Source organism: Melanaphis sacchari, unplaced genomic scaffold (genome assembly GCF_002803265.2).
Source record: "Melanaphis sacchari strain LSU unplaced genomic scaffold, SCAv2.0 Contig43_pilon_pilon, whole genome shotgun sequence".
Lineage (NCBI taxonomy): Eukaryota > Metazoa > Arthropoda > Insecta > Hemiptera > Aphididae > Melanaphis > Melanaphis sacchari.
In genome coordinates this window covers 94,285-112,826 of record NW_020271284.1, presented here as the reverse complement: position 1 = coordinate 112,826, position 18,542 = coordinate 94,285, and the positions used below count along the sequence as shown (strand labels likewise).

Here is an 18,542-nt window from a genome sequence, read left to right as displayed (position 1 = left end):
TATCAATTATCATAAAATTCTTTAAAATGTATAAATGATGTATTACTATATAATCTTATAGCTAGTAATAAAGGTTCATAATACAAAAATAAACACATTTAATATTTATTTAACAATATATTGTACTCTAATTCCGATATAAAAAAAATATAATATGTATGTATGTGCTTAAATATTAAAAAGTTTTAAAATAAATAAAGCGTACAAGAATCTTAAACATATAAATATTTCTACAAATAACTTTCATAAAAAACTAATGTTTGTTCTTACAGGTAATTTTACTACTTTATTACTACCTAAATATTTTATAAAATTCATGAGACTAGCAAACAGAACATTAAAATATATTTGTTTTATAAAAACAGTTGTTTAAAAATATGAGGTTCATTTAAACTAACAATATTTTTGTAAATATAAATATATCAATAATTATTAATTAGCTTAGAAAGTTAAATAAAAATGTAATGTAACTATTAAAAATTATTATTTTCTTATAGCATTCAATAAAAAATATACTCATCAAATAAAACATAAAAAACTGTTATACTTAATAAGTATTTAAACCATAATAATTTTAAACATTTTTTGTGTTACACCAGTTACCAATAATGTATGCAAACTAATAAACCATAGCTTACACGTTAATATAAAAGTTAAACAATTAGCATATCTTAATTTTATTTCTATAATTTGATTTGGTATCTATATCACATTTTAGTAGGCACATAATCAAACAATTAATATAATATTTGTATCTCATAGTGCTATATTAAATATACTTAGATTTCAGTCATCGATATGTGAGGTTTAAATTATCATCCAGCACTAATGATACACCTGCTAAATCCCAAACTGCTGTAAGATGGAATGTCATATTACTCAACACAACTAAATACTCAAAGAGAGCAAAAAATGTGTATACTGAAATTATATACAAGTCAATAAGTAAATATAATATATATATTAGTATAAGTAAATATAAAACATATATATTAGTATAATATGTATAGTGTATACTAAAAAATTATTTTTATTTAAGTACATACCACCAGATTCGCAGTAAGCATTATGTCGCAAAAAACAATAGCCAGCAATTGCAAAACTGGTCATATTGAATACAGTAAAATATATTTTATATTTTAATGACCGCACTTCTAGTTTTGTCATAACTGTTTTGGTAATACGTCCTTTTTTCAATAAGATAGAAGAAATAACCATATTAAGTTCAGAAGCACAGATAAATGTGACAAAACTTTTTTCATGAATACCTTAAAATAATACAATAAATACATATGTATATGCTTAAATGAAAAAAAAATATATTAAAAGTTAAAACTCATTTATCATTAATCATTATTATAAAAATCACATTATCAAAAATATTTCAATTATTAAATCATAATTCATTTTTACTTCTTTTTAATCAGAAAAAAAGTGATGGCAATAAATTATATTAGTACATCTACATAAATATCAAACTAAGAAATAACCCAACCATAATACTGATTAAATAACTTCTATAATAAGTTAAAGTATTAATTCAAATAATAATAAAATAAAAACAAAATTATAAAAAAAAAAACACCAAAAATCTTTAAAGATTACTAATTTAAAACACTATTGGAGATACTAAGAATGTAGATAAAATAACAAAATTTACAGTCAATAATATAGAAGTTGGACACTATTATTTTAGAGTTTACTACTATTACCTGACACTTTAAAATGTAATTTTAATGTTAAACTATTAGATTTGTTTGATATAAATAATAAGTATAAAAAGTTAATAACAATTAAAATAAAAACTAATTGATTAAAAGAATCTAAAAATGTGAGAAGTAAAGTTTTATATTCCATAAGATAATAAATATTGATTTAAATAAAAAGAAATAATTTTAAAATGATTAATGATAAAAGGTACACAAATAATAAATTATTATTACGGATATTCATTGAAAACAGAACAGACTATACCTATACCATAATACTTAAAGAATAGTATATTTAAAAATCAAAAACACTTATTTTAACAAGACAAATCTATAGAATTAAAGTATTTTAATTTTTTTTGAAATGCTCATTAATAATTTCTGGTGGTACCTAATAGTTACAGTAGGTTGGCCGGTCATGTAAAAATTTTAATAAAATAATTTTAAAATTTAATACAATTTATACCTTAATTGTTTAGCTTAACATTATAATACTGTATTTTGAAATCTCCAATAGCTATAGATGCATTTTATAAAAAAAAAAAATATAAAAAAACAAACCTTTTAAAGTATCAGAAAACAAAAGGAAAAATTTGATAAAAACAAAAACCGAAAAATTATTAAATAAGAATAATTTTTTTCATGCAAAAATAATACCTAGTACTTAAAATATTATAATATCTAGTTTGTAACTTTACTCACTGTAATAATCTGATGAAGTAAATATTGATAAAACAACTAATGAGAATATTTCAACAGTGGATAAAAATCTTAATAATACCACACACCAATGTAATGATGGTTTAATTATACTAGTGTAATATTGGTAATATATACCAACCACAATAAGTCTTATTGGACTATGAGCGATTATGACTAAAGTCCAAAGAAATCGTTGAAGTGGATAGTTTCCCACGGCAGTTGATATTGTTGGCAAGTAATTTTTAACCTATTAAACAAAATTAAATATATATAATAATTAAGAAATAAAGAAAATATTGTGCTTAGAAATTTCAATAAACAAACTCGATAGCCACAATGTGTTGATGTAGCATCTTCCAATTTGAAAAGTATAGTCCATAAAACACAGAATATAAAGGTAACCAATACACTAAGTAAAGTGACTATTGACAGCCGACACACTTTGATTTGAAATAAATATCGCTTGTCTGGTTTTTCTGGGCATGATACTGAGTAATTTTGAATCATGCCTGTACTTCGTCGTAAATTATTCATACTAGAAAATAAAGTTAAAAAAAGTTATTAGTAAAAACATATCGTACAGAAATCTGTCATAAAATCTTTTTAAATATCAGTGTAAAATCTAACTTGCTTTCTTTCAAGATTTGTAGTTTTACTAATCACAATAAAAATTACCAAAATACACGCATAACAAAAAACAAACTTTCATACTCGATAAGAAACTAATATATTGGCACATAAAACAAACTCTAACAATTGTAAAAGCCACACCCATTTTAAATATTTTATCTTTTAATTAAATCATTTACTATATTAGATATATTTAAGCAAAAAGTATGGTTATTTGTATAAGAACTATTTTAGTATATTTATTATAAGTGATTAAAGATTAATCAATTTAATAATTGAATATACATCATATTGAAAAATTAATAAGATAATATTAAGATGAGCACAAAAAACTTAAGTTTACTTTTATACATTAAAGATGATTTAATTAATATAAATTATAAAATAAATTATTTAATGATTCACAGTTCACTTATATAAATTTTAAAAATTATTTAAAACATTTCTACCGACATAAAACATAGCAAATTATAAGTAAATAGGTAGGTAACTTACTTATATCAATGGTAAATCTATTATGCTTAAGTTTAATTAAATGGAGTGCACGATGTTTGGAACGATTAGTGAATTTCAAGTGTTTCAACATTTCAGTTTTTTTAGACATTTGAATAATTTAAACGACAAACAATATCAATGAGGAACACATAATAAAATCAATTGGCAGCAATAAAAATATAAATATTTAAGGAACTATAGGATCTATACATATGTATAAGTAGGAGCGTATTATACTATTATATTGTTATTGTTGTTATTATTATTCGTATCATTTTTTTTTTTAACGGATAGAAGCACTTGACCAAAAAATGATAAGAACCCGAGATATGATAATCAAAAACTATTACCAACCGTTAGCAACATTATTGGCATTGATTTTTAACCGTGTGACCTTACCATAGCAAATCCAGAGATATTTTCATTTTGAATGTTCGAGCGAGCGCAGCGAGAAAGGGGCAACGTAGGCCCCTAATTCCTCTTTAAAAATGTATTTGAAAATCTTATGTTGGCAATAAATTTTGTGCTTATCATATTATCCTTATCATTTTTCGGACGACTGCACTGCACCATGGAGTATAACTATATCTCTATAGACTGCGCCCTACTTTACTCAGACTCTTATTATTTTAATTATTATATTGTCACTGATAGCGGTAAGTGTAACCGAAGGACAAATCCAAAATATTTGTTTATAAATGTTTAAAAATCATGAGATATTTAAAGTTTTTTCTACATTATTAATAATACATTTTTCAAATAAATTGATTAAGAACCAGGAGTACCTATCAAAATAATCTGTAAAAGTGTAAAATATTGTTAAATATATATGATTGCCCTTAGGTAATCCCAAGGTGGTAGTTTTCATATAAAAACAATTATAATAATGTATTCATCAGTGGCGTAACTTTAAAATTTTGGCCCGGGATCAAAATTGTCAACGACCTTCTCATTATCCAGGTATTAAATAAGGAGGATGCATTCATCTGCCACAATTATTTTTAAACTTAAAGAGTAGTTTATTTTTGTTTTTAAATTTTTTTAAATTTTTTTTTGAAATGAGTTTCAAAAAGAATTAAAATTAAAACTATTCATATATTACGAACATTTGTATTGTGAACTTTATCGAATGTTTTATGTTTATATACTATTTTTGTATATTTCAATCGGAAAATAGCAAGCTTTTCAACACTTGAACACGAACTTTCAAAAGCTTTCATACAAACACAAATTTGTGAACATCTTAATGTAAGTAGAAATATGGTTACGTAATCTCTTTCTCGTAGAATTAGATACAATTGATGTTTCAGATTTCGTTAAAGATAAATTGATTTATTTAAGAGCAAAAGAAATGGCACACCACGATTTTTGAACAAAAAATGTGATCGAATTTTGGTATACTTTGACGAAGGCTTATCCGCGGAGCTGTATCCGGATCAATGCAATTTTTATTCCATTCGCCATTACATATCGTTGTGAATCTGGATTTTCTACAATGGTCAAAATTAAAACAAAACCAAGAAATCGATTGGACATCAAGAATGATATGCGACTCTAGCCTACACATAATGTATTTATGTATGAAATATTGTAAAAAGGATAACTTTGTTTTAGTATAATTTTTCGGAACGTTGTGAACTCCTGATGGCTGATGACGCCGATGTAATAATTATATAACATATTTATTTAAACTTATAACAGTAATGTGGTCCAACATAGTTTATTAATTATTATAATTATTAGTATATTAATATTAAATTAAAATCATAAAATTTAAGAAACAAAACAAAATAATTCAATTCAATTATTTAATCGAATTATTTGCAGTATAGTCGAATAGGTTAGGCGAAGATTGTTATCTATGACAATTATTTACAAAATGATAACATAATTAGTAAATATTGAAAAAAATTTAAGTCAAATGTCACTCACTTCTAACTAGTAATCAAATATTGTGTTAATTATGTATGCAGTTTATTATTATAAATAGAAAATATATCAATATATTATGTATAGGTATTAATATTATTTAAATTTATCACAACTGTTGCTCAAAAATCAAAATAGATGTGAGTAATAAGAAAGAGGATACTAATAGAGAAGCACATGAGTTGCATCTCGTAAAAAAGGTATACACGAATTGCGTCCCAAGAAATCCAAGATGCAATTCGTGTATTTTAATCAGCAATTCTTAAACAACTAACAAAAATAAATAAATAAATAAATAACAATTATTAATAAAATCATAAGTCAATCAAAAAATTGTTTATCAAATTTAATAAAAAAGTAAATAAACGTTAAATCACAGATATAATAAAAATCAACAGAGTCCATAATATATAATATATAAATAAATAATATCAGAACCCAGGCTCCCTTAATACACCACGTAAAGCCCCTGAAAACGAAATAAAATTTCTGCTACCTAACCAATATAGTGGGATGCAATTCGTGTATACCTTTTTCACGGGTCGCAACTCTGTAGGTGCCTCGACTAATAGTAATACTGAAGAAATAATAAATATCTAGTTTATGCATATAGCCATTATGGGTAGCACCTAAATGTGGTTACACGTAGCTATCTGCAGTACCGAATTTAGAAAAGGTGCCACCCTAAGCCCTTTAAATATGCCACCCCTACCACAAGAAAAAAAATGTAGTATTTATTTCTAATAAATTTATTTCATTTTAAAGAAATTAGGTTAGTAGTCATTATAAAAATATAAACAAAATAAGTAATTATAAATTCTAATAAACAATAATAGGTACATTTTTAATCTTATACCTATGGTATCTATAACATTTTACGGCGAAATCGTCGATTATATTATCATAATTTATACTTCGAAGCATCACAGACTATATGTTAGGCAGGGCACAGAATTAACCAATGTGTCAAATTCACGGATTTACTTTTATTTTTTAAAATATATATATTAAATATTATATAACATTAATTTATGCAGTTACATAAATGCATAAAATATTTATATGATTTTTTTTCCATTTCTTATAAAATTTGCCACCCTGGGTTTGAGCCTCACAGGCCTAAGCGTAAATCGGGCCCTGGCTATCTGGTATGTTATAGGATATAGACGTACCTAGTATGTGCCCAAGATTGTGTGTAATTTCAAATAAAAAGATGTTAGATACTTAATTTTACTTTTGCATTATCTATCATAATTTAATATATTATGCTATATAACGTTATAATTTTTATCTTCAATAACTCAACAGCCATAAATCATAGGTTTTAAATTATTAGTATTATATTATTCTTAAATGTTTAGTGACAATAATATAATTTAAATAAATAATTTTAATTGTAAATTAAAGCATTACATCAAATACAGACAACCACAATACTAATACTTATATGATTTTACCATATCCCGTCATAGTCATTGACAGTTGTATGAAGTTATCAAACATGAGAGATAGGTACCTACATTATCATTGCGTCATGCAATTAATGCGCACAAATAATAAAAGTGATTATTAGGAATACATGTATTTTAAAATCATATTATTTAGCCAATAGCTAAGCATTAAAACTAAATAATACAATATTAGCAATTGTCTTCAAATTAAAAACTATACAGTTCTATGCTAAGTATATACAAAAATATAATTATGATATTATTTACATAGCCACGTCTCCACGTAAGTATAATTTATGTTTTTATTAAAATTTTATTATCAAATTGAATAAAATTATGAAGTATTCAATAATCAATTCGGTAGGTATACAGCGTCTGTAGCAATTACCTCAAAATTCTAAATAAGGTAATATACGAAGTAAGTACCAAACAAATAAAATATCTAAATATAAACTACTATTTACACATCATATTATATTTTATTATGTAAAAAATTATTAAAACTTACTTTTATATTAATAATATTTTCTAATAGGACACCAAGAAATCGAATCTTCAACTACAACATTTGTACATATAAAATGTACAATGTAGATTTGTCTTTAATAAACATAATTTGAATTTTTATCAATACATTTTAATTAAATTATTAGATATGTATAATATAACCATTATATATATGTAAATTATAATGTATAAGCCATAAAGAACATTTATAAAATGCATCATGTACCTAATTGATGATTAGGTTATATTAGACTAATTTTTAGATAGTATTGAAATAATTACTGTTTTAAATGTTACTATACCCAATTTATATTTATTTATGATATAATTGACGATTATTTTTAGATGAATTGAAATAAATCTAAGTTCTGTTTTTAAATATTGTGGCTTCTATATAATCTATATAACTATTATAATTATTATATTTTATTTTATTTCGTAATTATTAAATAGATTGGTAGTAAAACTTAAATTTGGAACGCACTCGATATCATGTTCCTCCATATCCATGATTTTTTTCAGTTTGCAAGCTATTCAATATCGACTGGTATCTTACAGCTCAACAGCTTAAAGTTTGATAATTATATTCATCTAAAAAATAAGTTATAAAGGTGATATTTAGTTGTAACTTATATTATAGTATAGTACACACTACATACATTATACGTGTACAATTAAAATTACTTAAATAATATTAGAAATATTTTTGATAATGTCACATAATACTCTTTTAGAATTATACAATGATGTGAAGCAAATTGAATTACGGTTAAAAATATTTAATTTATGAACTTATATAATATTAATTGAGTCTACTGTAATATTTTATTAATTTTCATACATATGACTAAACAGGCTGATCTGAATGCTTATTTAACAGATATTAATGAAATATAATACAGTGAAACTTTCATATAACGAAGTCGAATAAGCAACAAAAAAAAAAAAATCGTTATATAGAGGAATTCGTTAAATAGAATTACGTATTTTTTTCAACTTTTTTTAAAATTTAATTATATGTATATGTATATAAAAAACAACATCAAACATCATATTACAGTTTGATTTAATTTTTAACCTTAAATTTAATTTAAAAGAAATAATCAATGAGTTTTGTTTGCTTATTATTTTTGAAAATTGTCCTTTTTTCATAAAAAGTTTCTATATCGTCAAGTTTAAAAAAAAAAATTTCATCGGGAACATTTCCTTGTTGTCTAAAACCATTTCTTACACTGATTAAGCGTTTAATATGTCTTCTTCTGTGAGTTTGGTTTGTTCTACTGCATGTTCCTCTTCGTCTTCTCTAACGTTTCGACATTTTTTTTGTACGGACGAAGAGAAAACGAAAGAGAATTCGTAGTAAACTCGTTTGCATCAATATTGGAACTGAAGTACTGCAGTAAAATTAATCAGTTTGCCTACCTTCGGTGTCTTATATTTATCGGATACATTGTTCATGTACAATTTTAGAACTATGACTACAATTTGATAGTAACAACATTTAAAAAAACCCGTTTTTATCGAATAATTATTTCGTTATATAGAAACATCAGATTCATTATTTGGAGATAAACTTACGTGTAATTAACGCTAAAGGTCATAGTTCTCAAAAATATTTCGTTAAACAGAAAATTTCGTTAAATGGAAGTTTGTTATATAGAAGTTTCACTGTATATTGTATTACACCGATTAACATTTAAAAAAATAAAAACCAAACTTATTATATAAAAAAATTAAAAATAATCACAAATGGAACAAGATATAATAATTTATACGTGTATATAGTATACTTATATATTAATAATAATCGATATGTAAAACTATACTATATTACCTAATAACTATGGAAAGGATTTAATGATAGGTATTGTCAGCAAATACACTTATGAAGTTGTTATCATAAGTTATAACTAATACAGTGATTCGAGTATAGGTTTATCGGTACCTTATATGTATATACAAATCTATCTCTTTATTATTTATGGACATTCTATTTTATTGCGAATTTATATGTATTTTGGGTAATTTAAATCTTTACATAACGATATTGGTTATTATCTGATAACATAGGCGATGTAAAAAAAAAATGTAGTAATAATGGTTGATAATTAATAATTAATAATCTTAAAATTAACAATTTTACTGTAATAAAATCTTTATGATGAGGAAAAATCGATAAATAAGTCTAGTATCTAAATATTTTTTTTCCCCTAAATAAAATTACTTGTAAAAATCTCCTCTAGAAATAATTTAAATAAATGGACATTTTTTCATATTTTAAAATAAATTTTAGTGTCTTTAGTCTATGACTTCAAGTACTTACTAATTAATCTCAAATTAATTTCTGTTTTATTTGTTAGGTCTATAATCTATACCTACGTACCTACTTATATTTTTTTATTGAGGAAAAATATAAGCCTAAATACAAAACAATGGAGGACATATTATAAATTATAATAGGAGTGTAAAATATTATAAGTCTGGATAGACATATATGATATGGTATATAACTAGAGAACGGATTTATATGTAAATACATATTTTTATTAAAACAAGATATTTAAGATTCGATAAGAAATGTTCACGATTTTAATCATTTTCATTAAAATTATGCTACTTTATTTTACATATTTTTACATATTTTGGTATAATTACATATTTTTATATATTTCACTCATTTTTAAATATTTTTAAACATATTTTATCATTTCATCATTCATTCGTTTTCAATTCATGTTTCAGTGAACAAAAACAGTCATTTATCGGCATGTTGGAAAAAAATTCATACTGTTTCAGAAAAAAAATCAAAAAAAAAAATAAACAATCAATGACATAATGAATGGCAAACACCCTTCTAAAAATTTGGAATTATCGCCTTCAAATATTAATGATATTATGCGCTCCAAGTATGTTCCAATTACATTGGTTAATGTAAAATTATTATTTATCTATTTACAAATATTTTGAGACCTAATAGACGACATTTAACATTCAATAATTTAAAAGAAATTTTAATTATTCAATGCGACAAATCATTTCGATAATTTTATCATTATATTTAATGTATTTATTTTTTTAAGTAAATTTTTTTCCCGTATATTCAGATGTTTTTAGCACATATTTTATAAATTATACTTCCATATTTATGTACATATATTTCTGTATTTTGATTACAATATATAAATCCGTTTTCTATGTATAACTAATAAATAATAAGTACAATACTCTGATAAATTAATATAAAATAATTAATATGAGTCCTACTCATCATAATTTTTTTTAATGTGTTAGGATTATTATATTTTTAAGACATAAATTACCAAGAATTTTCATTTACCTTAAACTAGTATACTCATAGGTCCAACAAACAATCATAAACGATATAATTTAACACACACTATTAATAATTATTATATTAACCAAAAAAAAAAAAAAAAATAGTAAGAACACACACATGTTAAAAAATTGAATATCTATACATTACTGGTTAAATACGAACTAGTTTAACTTAATATACAGGTACCTATATATATAAAAAAAACATAATACAATTCAAAAGTCATGATACAGCCAACAGGTTACATAGGTACAAGGTTACCTTATCTTATGACCTGCAACCATTAGTACAAACTCATATTTAATTAATAATATAATACAGAAATATAGTAATATGAAAAAAAAAATTTAAGAAATGTATGACTAATGCATTAATCTTCACGGAGGATACCTTTACATTTTTAACAAATTTTAAGTTATGAACACTTGGTAAAATATCATAATATAAAAATGCTTATAAATTTTAGAAAAATTGAAATATCATAAAAACGGATAAAATTTCTATTTCTTAACTTTAAGTTTGTTAATAGGTCAATTCACTTTTTACTGCAGCAGGCGCGAATCTAAGGGGATACCAATATGTGATAGTAGTATAGTACCCCTCCTCCATAGACTAGTAATTTCTACAGTGTTTAGTGCTTACTTTTAGCAGAAAAATGAATATGAATCAATCAATACACTATACAGCGAAAGCTCCCTCAACAGACGCGTTTAAATTTTATATATCATTATATTCTTATACAGTTGTCACTCGTTAATTCGAACCTCGATAATTCGAAAAACTCCATAAATCGAACTAAACGCTAAGTCCCCTGAGAAAACCTCTATAATTAGAAGAAAATGCATGTATTCCGGTCCCCTCGATAATTCGAAACGTCTGACGGTGGGACACACTCTACAATTTGAATTTTTATTCCATAAACCTCTATAATTCGAATTTCCTTAAACTCGATTATATGTAAGTTCATATGCATGTACAACGTACATACATATGAAGATAATGTACAATCTATTTGACATATAATCGTAATAAAACTTATAAGTTATAACGTTGGTGGTTTAATATTATCGTAGTTGATAAACGTTATCGTACCTTACCTACCTAATCTAAACTTTTGTCAGGATTACGTCAATTTTTTGAGTAATCTGAAATGAACGAAAAAAGATGCGATACAATTTTCAATGCTATCAATAAGTTAGACAACGCTATGAACCAAATTGTGGCCACTGGCCAGCAATTTATCACAAAAAACAGATTTTTTTAATATGTAAAATATAATAATAAAATAAATAAATATCAATTAATAATTATAAAATATAATAATATGTAGGTATGTATGTATATTTTGTATAATAAATAGATGTCAAAATAAATGTAATATGTACAATGTACATACATACAATAATTTTTCACCTCTCTTTAATTCGAATTAATTATTTTCCCTCAATTATTCAAACACTCGGTAAATCGAAAACCTCTATAAATCGAATTTTTAACTTGGTCCCCTGAATTTCGAATTAACGAGTGACTACTGTAGTTAATTTTATCCGTCGTAGAAAATGACCGTCTCATTCAATAACTGATTTTGTTTTAAATAATAATACATAAAAGTATATTCATACATACGATTAATAAATAATAATATACGTAAATATAAGTACATTATACAATAAGGTCAAATTTTGTAGATTTTATTTTTAGATCCATAAAAAAAAAATTCCCGAGTGGCACTTCTCTAATTATAATGAAATATATAAATAACGGGCATCCTATATGAGTACGATGTACATGTATATAATTTTTATGATATATTTTGATATTGTTAATTTTCTTACTTACTTCCCCCTCTAAACAGCAGAAAAAATTTTGGTGACTGATAGTGTTCGATATTTAGATATTTAACTGTAGAAAAATGATTTTATGATAAAACATTAAAACACTCTGCCTTGCCAACTGTATTCGGTCGTGCTCATTTTTATCGGCCGTCGTCAAAAGGCTAGTCTGATCAAATTCAAACTTATTTTACACAATACAATTTTATAATTTGTATTAAATTATTTTATTAATTAAAATAAATTAATTTTTAAAAATATGAATTAAGTTAATATACCGACAATTGCTATGGCCGTCAATGAATATCGAACGTGTGTGGTTGTTTTATTTGCAAAATTAAAAAGACAAACGATTTTGTTAAATTTGTTCTATGATATTTTTTATTTTATATGATATATTTAATAATTATTATTAATTATTATATATCATGTCGAATTTTTAGGAATTTCTTTTGCTAGGTCAAAATTTAACAAGCGAAAAAGAATTTGGGTCATAAGTATATTGCTGTCTGTTGATATAATAATGATCAAAAAACCTTTATTATTTACAAAATATTTTCAATATTTATTATATTAAATATTTAATATTAAATTGCGTCCCAGAATACAAAAATATAAATCGCAATATCCGAATTGCGTCCCGGTTAATAATTGATTAATTGTCTAATAATATACATATTTTTCTTCCCAATTTTACAAACTGAGGACTGTCATTTGTATAAATGGTGTATAAATGGCAATATAATAGTTTATTTTTTCACTGAAAATGTTCACCATTTCAAAATTTTCCATTGCAAAATTAAATAAATATAAATAAAAATATGATGATTTGATATGGAATGTCGAAGTGTGACTGATGTTAACGTGAACAAATAAATTGCAAGGTGGTATTTACATATAAGATAGCGATAATCGAGATTATCTACGACTTTATCACCAAACATTATTGTTAGTGGTTGAAAAACGCGTGGACGCAATTCGTACATGTCACGAGAAAACCGCGGACGCAACTCGGATGTGTCGTGACAAAACCACGGACACAACTCGGACAAAATATAATTTATGGACGCAATTCGAATGCACCGATAATGATATAAATATACATAAATTGTAACATCATCATGTTACATATATATTTATAACTCTTAAAGTTTTATTATTTTTTCATAACTTTACAAGTTTCCCCGATTTTGTCGATAATATTGTATATACTATATAGTCTCATTTAACGCAAACAAATAAAATAAAACACAGGACTACATTATATTGCAATATTGTTTTTGCTATCTGCAATAAGCGCTCTGTTTTTGGTAGTGTTTTTATTATTAAAAAATATAATAATTATGGCTGTTATAACTTATAGTTTTATGAATAAATAATATGGACTATATTTTGCCATATATATTATTTGTATGTATATTTCATTTATCATTATTTATGTAAATTGTTTGAACGAAATGTAATATAGTTTTTTTATCATTTCATAATACTATTATTTAATACCTTCTTAAAATCTCACGAACAGATAGGCAATATACTAATTTATGTTTTATGTATATTAATTTTTATGTTATTTTATATTTATTAATTTTACCCAAGTCACCCCGCCTCTTCCGGAAATATTTTCTGTGCCCTGATTAAGGGTCCAACATCAAAACACAAAAATTGAAGATATACTAATTATTTATTTGAATTAAATTTCGATTTTTAACTGATGTTGATAACCACTACGGTAGGTACATTGTACACGTTTTCAACCCCTGAAATTAATTTTAGGTACCTACGTATCTATACATAATATAAGAAGTGAATAGGCATTTTAAAATTATTTTTGAAAAATTGAATGAAAATAAATGAATGTAGGTACTCACCTATGTTAAGTCTTATTTTCTATGTATTTGATCAAAGTATATTTTTTTTTTTTTTATAAATAAGTATAACATGGAAAATCAAAGTATGAAAACTCCTCTCCGTGGCAAAGGTAACTCGTAAATTTATTTATAGTTGTGACACATTCACACATCTATAGAAAATAATGTTATACCTAAGAACACAATATTATAAAACTGTTGACAATATGTCGTCCATGATTAAATCGTCAAATATTATAAAACATTGAAACGCGTGGCACGAGGAGACCTTCCTCGACCATACATTTTCCCTGTTGTGTACACAGGTTCACCGCGATAGTCAAATATTTAAATGTGTGAAATTAATTTGTGATTGTAATTATTATATTGTTTATACTATTAATACATATTTATTATTACTTGTAGCCTGTAAGTAGATATAGAATAATGAAATAATGTAAATTTATGTTAAAAAATATTATATTTTTAAAAGTACACAATAATATATGGTACACATTATTTTGCTTCAAGTGGTAACAATGCTAAGTACTACATTATCATTTATCAGTCAAACGGAAATTCGTAATAATTGCGTCTCCGCGTACTGTACTGTGATTACTGATTATGTATATTGTTATAATCAACTGACAAGTATTTACTATTTAATAACAACTTTTACTTTAACTTGAGTTTAACTTTATACCTTGTAGTTTATGAGTTAAGATTTATCATCAATCGCGATTCACATTGCCTAAATATCTCAGTATTATACTAATTCGTGTTGTAAAAGGTTGAAAATTTCAAAAGGCCAAAGAAATTGAATCCTTCTCAATTCAAAATTGATATGATATTTGTAGGATGTAAAAATTGTTAATTTTCCAGTAAACTAAATTATAAAACTTCTTTACTACCTAGTTAATTGAATTAGTTATGAAGATATTAAAAAAATATTTTAATTAATCAAAAAGGTATTAGGCAGGCAATAAATTACAAATGTAGTTGTTGGTTATTTTATTATTTTTTATTTGTTAGAATTTGTTTTACTTAAAAACAAGAATAGAAATAATGTCAATACAAGAAATCGAAATCTCAGATCAAATGTTTTCTTTAAGTCAATCTAATATTTGTCGACTCTGTGGACTAAGCAATTCATCAAGGTTCCTGATCTACAAAAAAGTTGATGCTGCTGAATTAACTATTGCAGATTTAATCAACCGTTATTTGCCTATTCAAGTAAATATGAAATATTTATATAATCTTATGATTTAGATTATTCAACAGATTGTTCTTACAAAAATATAAATATAATTTTAACTAACATGATTTATATTTAATGTTAAGTTACCTAAATCAAAAAGCTATAATACAATGTTATATGATTATTTTATTGAAATATTTTCTGATTAAAACACCAAGCTTTTAACCCTCATTTTAACTTAAATAACAATTTTATAGATTACTTAATTAAATAACAAGAAAATTACTTAAATTATTTTATTTTTTAATTATACTTGTATATGTATGTTACAGGTTTGTGATGATGATGAATACCCAAAAACTATATGTGCTAACTGTAAATGTCAATTGGATATGTTAGTAAAATTTATTGATGACTTGTTAGATGGTCAAATGTTTCTCAAAAATGTTTATGAAATGTATAAGTCTAAACAACTTTCTTCGGCAGAATATATACCTTTGGTGGATGAAAGAACCAATAATTTCAAGAATAATATAAACACTAAAAGTAATGATGTAGAATTTATATGTGAGACTTGTGGTTTAACGTTAGACAACAAAAATGAATTGAAGGTTCATTTGAAAAATCATCATGGTAATTAAAATCAATTAAAATTTAAATAACATAATGTTGAATATGTAAAATTGACAGTTATCCATTTCTGGTTACAGAAGAAGAACAAAGATCAAGTGATACTGCCACAGTCAAAGTTGTTGAAAGATTTTCATGTGAATATTGCAAGAAAACATTTGCTCATAAAAGTGGGCTTAATACTCATTTAAAAACTCATAAAGGTAAGTATTTTCATTTTAGACTGCTTAAATATAGTTAAATTATTACTAAATCAGTATTCAATATAGGTGCTATCAATTTCTGTTCTATAATAAAATATTAAGCTCTTTTCAATTGTGAATTATTAAATTTATTTTAATTTATACATATTATTTATTAATTATTTAGGTGATAAAAAGTATGTATGTAAAGTATGTAAAAAAAGTTATTATCAAAATGGAAACCTACAAGAACACATGCGCATACATACTGGAGAAAAACCTTTCAATTGTGAATATTGTACAGTGTCATTTAGAACATCATCTCAGGTTTACATATATTTATAAATAATCAATTTATTTGATATGTTTGTTAATAATTTTAAGATTATATTTTTAGTTGAAAACTCACATTCGATGTCATAGTGGTGCTAAACCTTACAAATGTTCAGTGTGTGAACGATCATTCCCACATAATAATACTCTGAAAATTCATTTAAGGCGTCATTATAATGATCGACAATACAATTGTGAATATTGTCCAAAAAAATTTGTTGATCGTACAGCGCTGGTCAGACATTCTCGTACACATACAGGTAAAAATATGGACCATTTGAAACATCTTTTGTAATATTTTATTCTTACTTTACTGCTAAAAATTACTGTGTTTAAAAACCGCTGTAATTTAATTATTTTAGGGGAAAAACCATATTATTGTGATTTGTGTAACAAGGACTTTGCAACAGTGACAAATTTTAACAAACATAGAAAAGTAGAGTATAACATTAATTAATTATTAATTAAGCTAAATTAAATTTAAACAATCTAGACGTTTGTCTAGTAATTGATGCAACAGCTATTGCCTTAAAAAATTTAAGTTAACTATACATTTTAATTTGGTTAATTAATCTATTAAAAATATTCATAATATACTTAAATATATTAAAATATATACAAACCGTTTTTGTAGTTCTATTCACAATGTTGAAATTTATTTTGTATGAAACCTCATTTGCTATATATTTAAGTACATAATCAAATTAAAAAATATATAATTAAATGTACATTAATTTAATAACTAACTAAATTGACATAATTTATTTTAGATACATATGAAAGATAAACATTCTACTGTTTGGGAGCTAACTACAAAATTCCAAAAAGGCAGTTCAGAAATTGATTATATAAATGCTACAATAATTAATGATAATGAGTTACAGGCGTGCGATAGAACAGAAGACTTATTTTTAATTTCCAATCAAGTGAAAGTGAGTTAAAATATTCATTATTGTAATTGAAAGTTATTTTATATTTAGAATAAGTTATTAATAAAAAATATGTTTTAGGATCTGAACACTGATATACCATCTAATAGTGTTAATAATTTGGATGACCTATTAAACGTCAACACTTCCTTCACGTCTTTGAATTCTATTAGCTTTAATGAATCTATGTTAGAATTAGCTGAAAACATAGTATCATAAAATTTAATTTGTAGATATATTGCATATTTATTATTTATATGAGCTAAATTAATAATATTTTGTATATTTAACTAATGTCACTGCAAATTTTCAACATTACTATCAGTGCCATTGATAAGACTGATGACCACAGATTTTATCCAATTGGTAATACACATTTAATTGTAATGTGGTCAAAACTATATTCAATCTTAGATTATGTTGTATTATTCATATGATTTCAAACGTTGAATTTCTATTTTTTTATAATTAATTAGAATTGATCAGTCAATCAGTGTATCTACTCTATTTATGAGTAAACACCACAATTTTTAAGTATATATTTTGTTCACATATCTCTATAAACTATTATTTTATTTTCAATTTGAATTTAATAGAATAATTTTTTTTAATTGTTTCAACTTGCTATCAAATATATTTACTATTTTGCTTCGACAATTTGTATTGAAATAATACTATATTTAAGTTTTTAAATTTTACCTGATTTGTATACATATAATTGATGAATTATCTAAATATATATATATATTTTATTCTAATTTTACTTATTACAATTCTTGAATAATACTACTTGAAATGTTTAGTAGAATCTTTTTATCCAAATTAACA

The 18,542-nt window shown here is 24.1% G+C and overlaps 2 protein-coding genes and 1 long non-coding RNA gene across 7 annotated transcripts; 2 read left to right on the top strand and 1 right to left on the bottom strand.

Annotated features, from left to right (window-relative positions):
- Positions 1–556: 556 nt before the first annotated feature.
- On the bottom strand, positions 557–14,487 carry LOC112597722 (post-GPI attachment to proteins factor 2). Of its 5 annotated transcripts, none has more exons than XM_025343896.1 (6): positions 14,464–14,487; positions 7,908–8,014; positions 2,736–2,946; positions 2,412–2,658; positions 1,047–1,268; positions 557–921 (listed from the first exon to the last, which is right to left on the bottom strand). In XM_025343896.1, exons 2-6 carry the CDS (start codon positions 7,931–7,933, stop codon positions 791–793), a joined length of 837 nt encoding a protein of 278 aa, XP_025199681.1. In that variant the 5' UTR covers positions 7,934–8,014; positions 14,464–14,487; the 3' UTR covers positions 557–790. The 5 variants fall into 5 exon arrangements, with proteins under 5 accessions (XP_025199681.1, XP_025199678.1, XP_025199679.1 ...); XM_025343893.1 differs by lacking the exon at positions 14,464–14,487 and adding an exon at positions 10,761–10,855; XM_025343894.1 differs by lacking the exon at positions 14,464–14,487 and adding an exon at positions 8,655–8,751.
- LOC112597723 lies at positions 4,071–5,236 on the top strand. Its single transcript, XR_003114854.1, has 3 exons — positions 4,071–4,496; positions 4,714–4,784; positions 4,847–5,236. It is a non-coding gene; the product is annotated as an uncharacterized LOC112597723 (long non-coding RNA).
- A 584-nt stretch (positions 14,488–15,071) lies between the features above and the next one.
- Positions 15,072–18,265, top strand: LOC112597738 (zinc finger protein 658B-like). The gene is made up of 9 exons (XM_025343921.1): positions 15,072–15,410; positions 15,475–15,675; positions 15,973–16,273; positions 16,351–16,473; positions 16,640–16,779; positions 16,850–17,045; positions 17,148–17,221; positions 17,556–17,717; positions 17,796–18,265. Exons 2-9 carry the CDS (start codon positions 15,508–15,510, stop codon positions 17,931–17,933), a joined length of 1,302 nt encoding a protein of 433 aa, XP_025199706.1. The 5' UTR covers positions 15,072–15,410; positions 15,475–15,507; the 3' UTR covers positions 17,934–18,265.
- Positions 18,266–18,542: the final 277 nt, after the last annotated feature.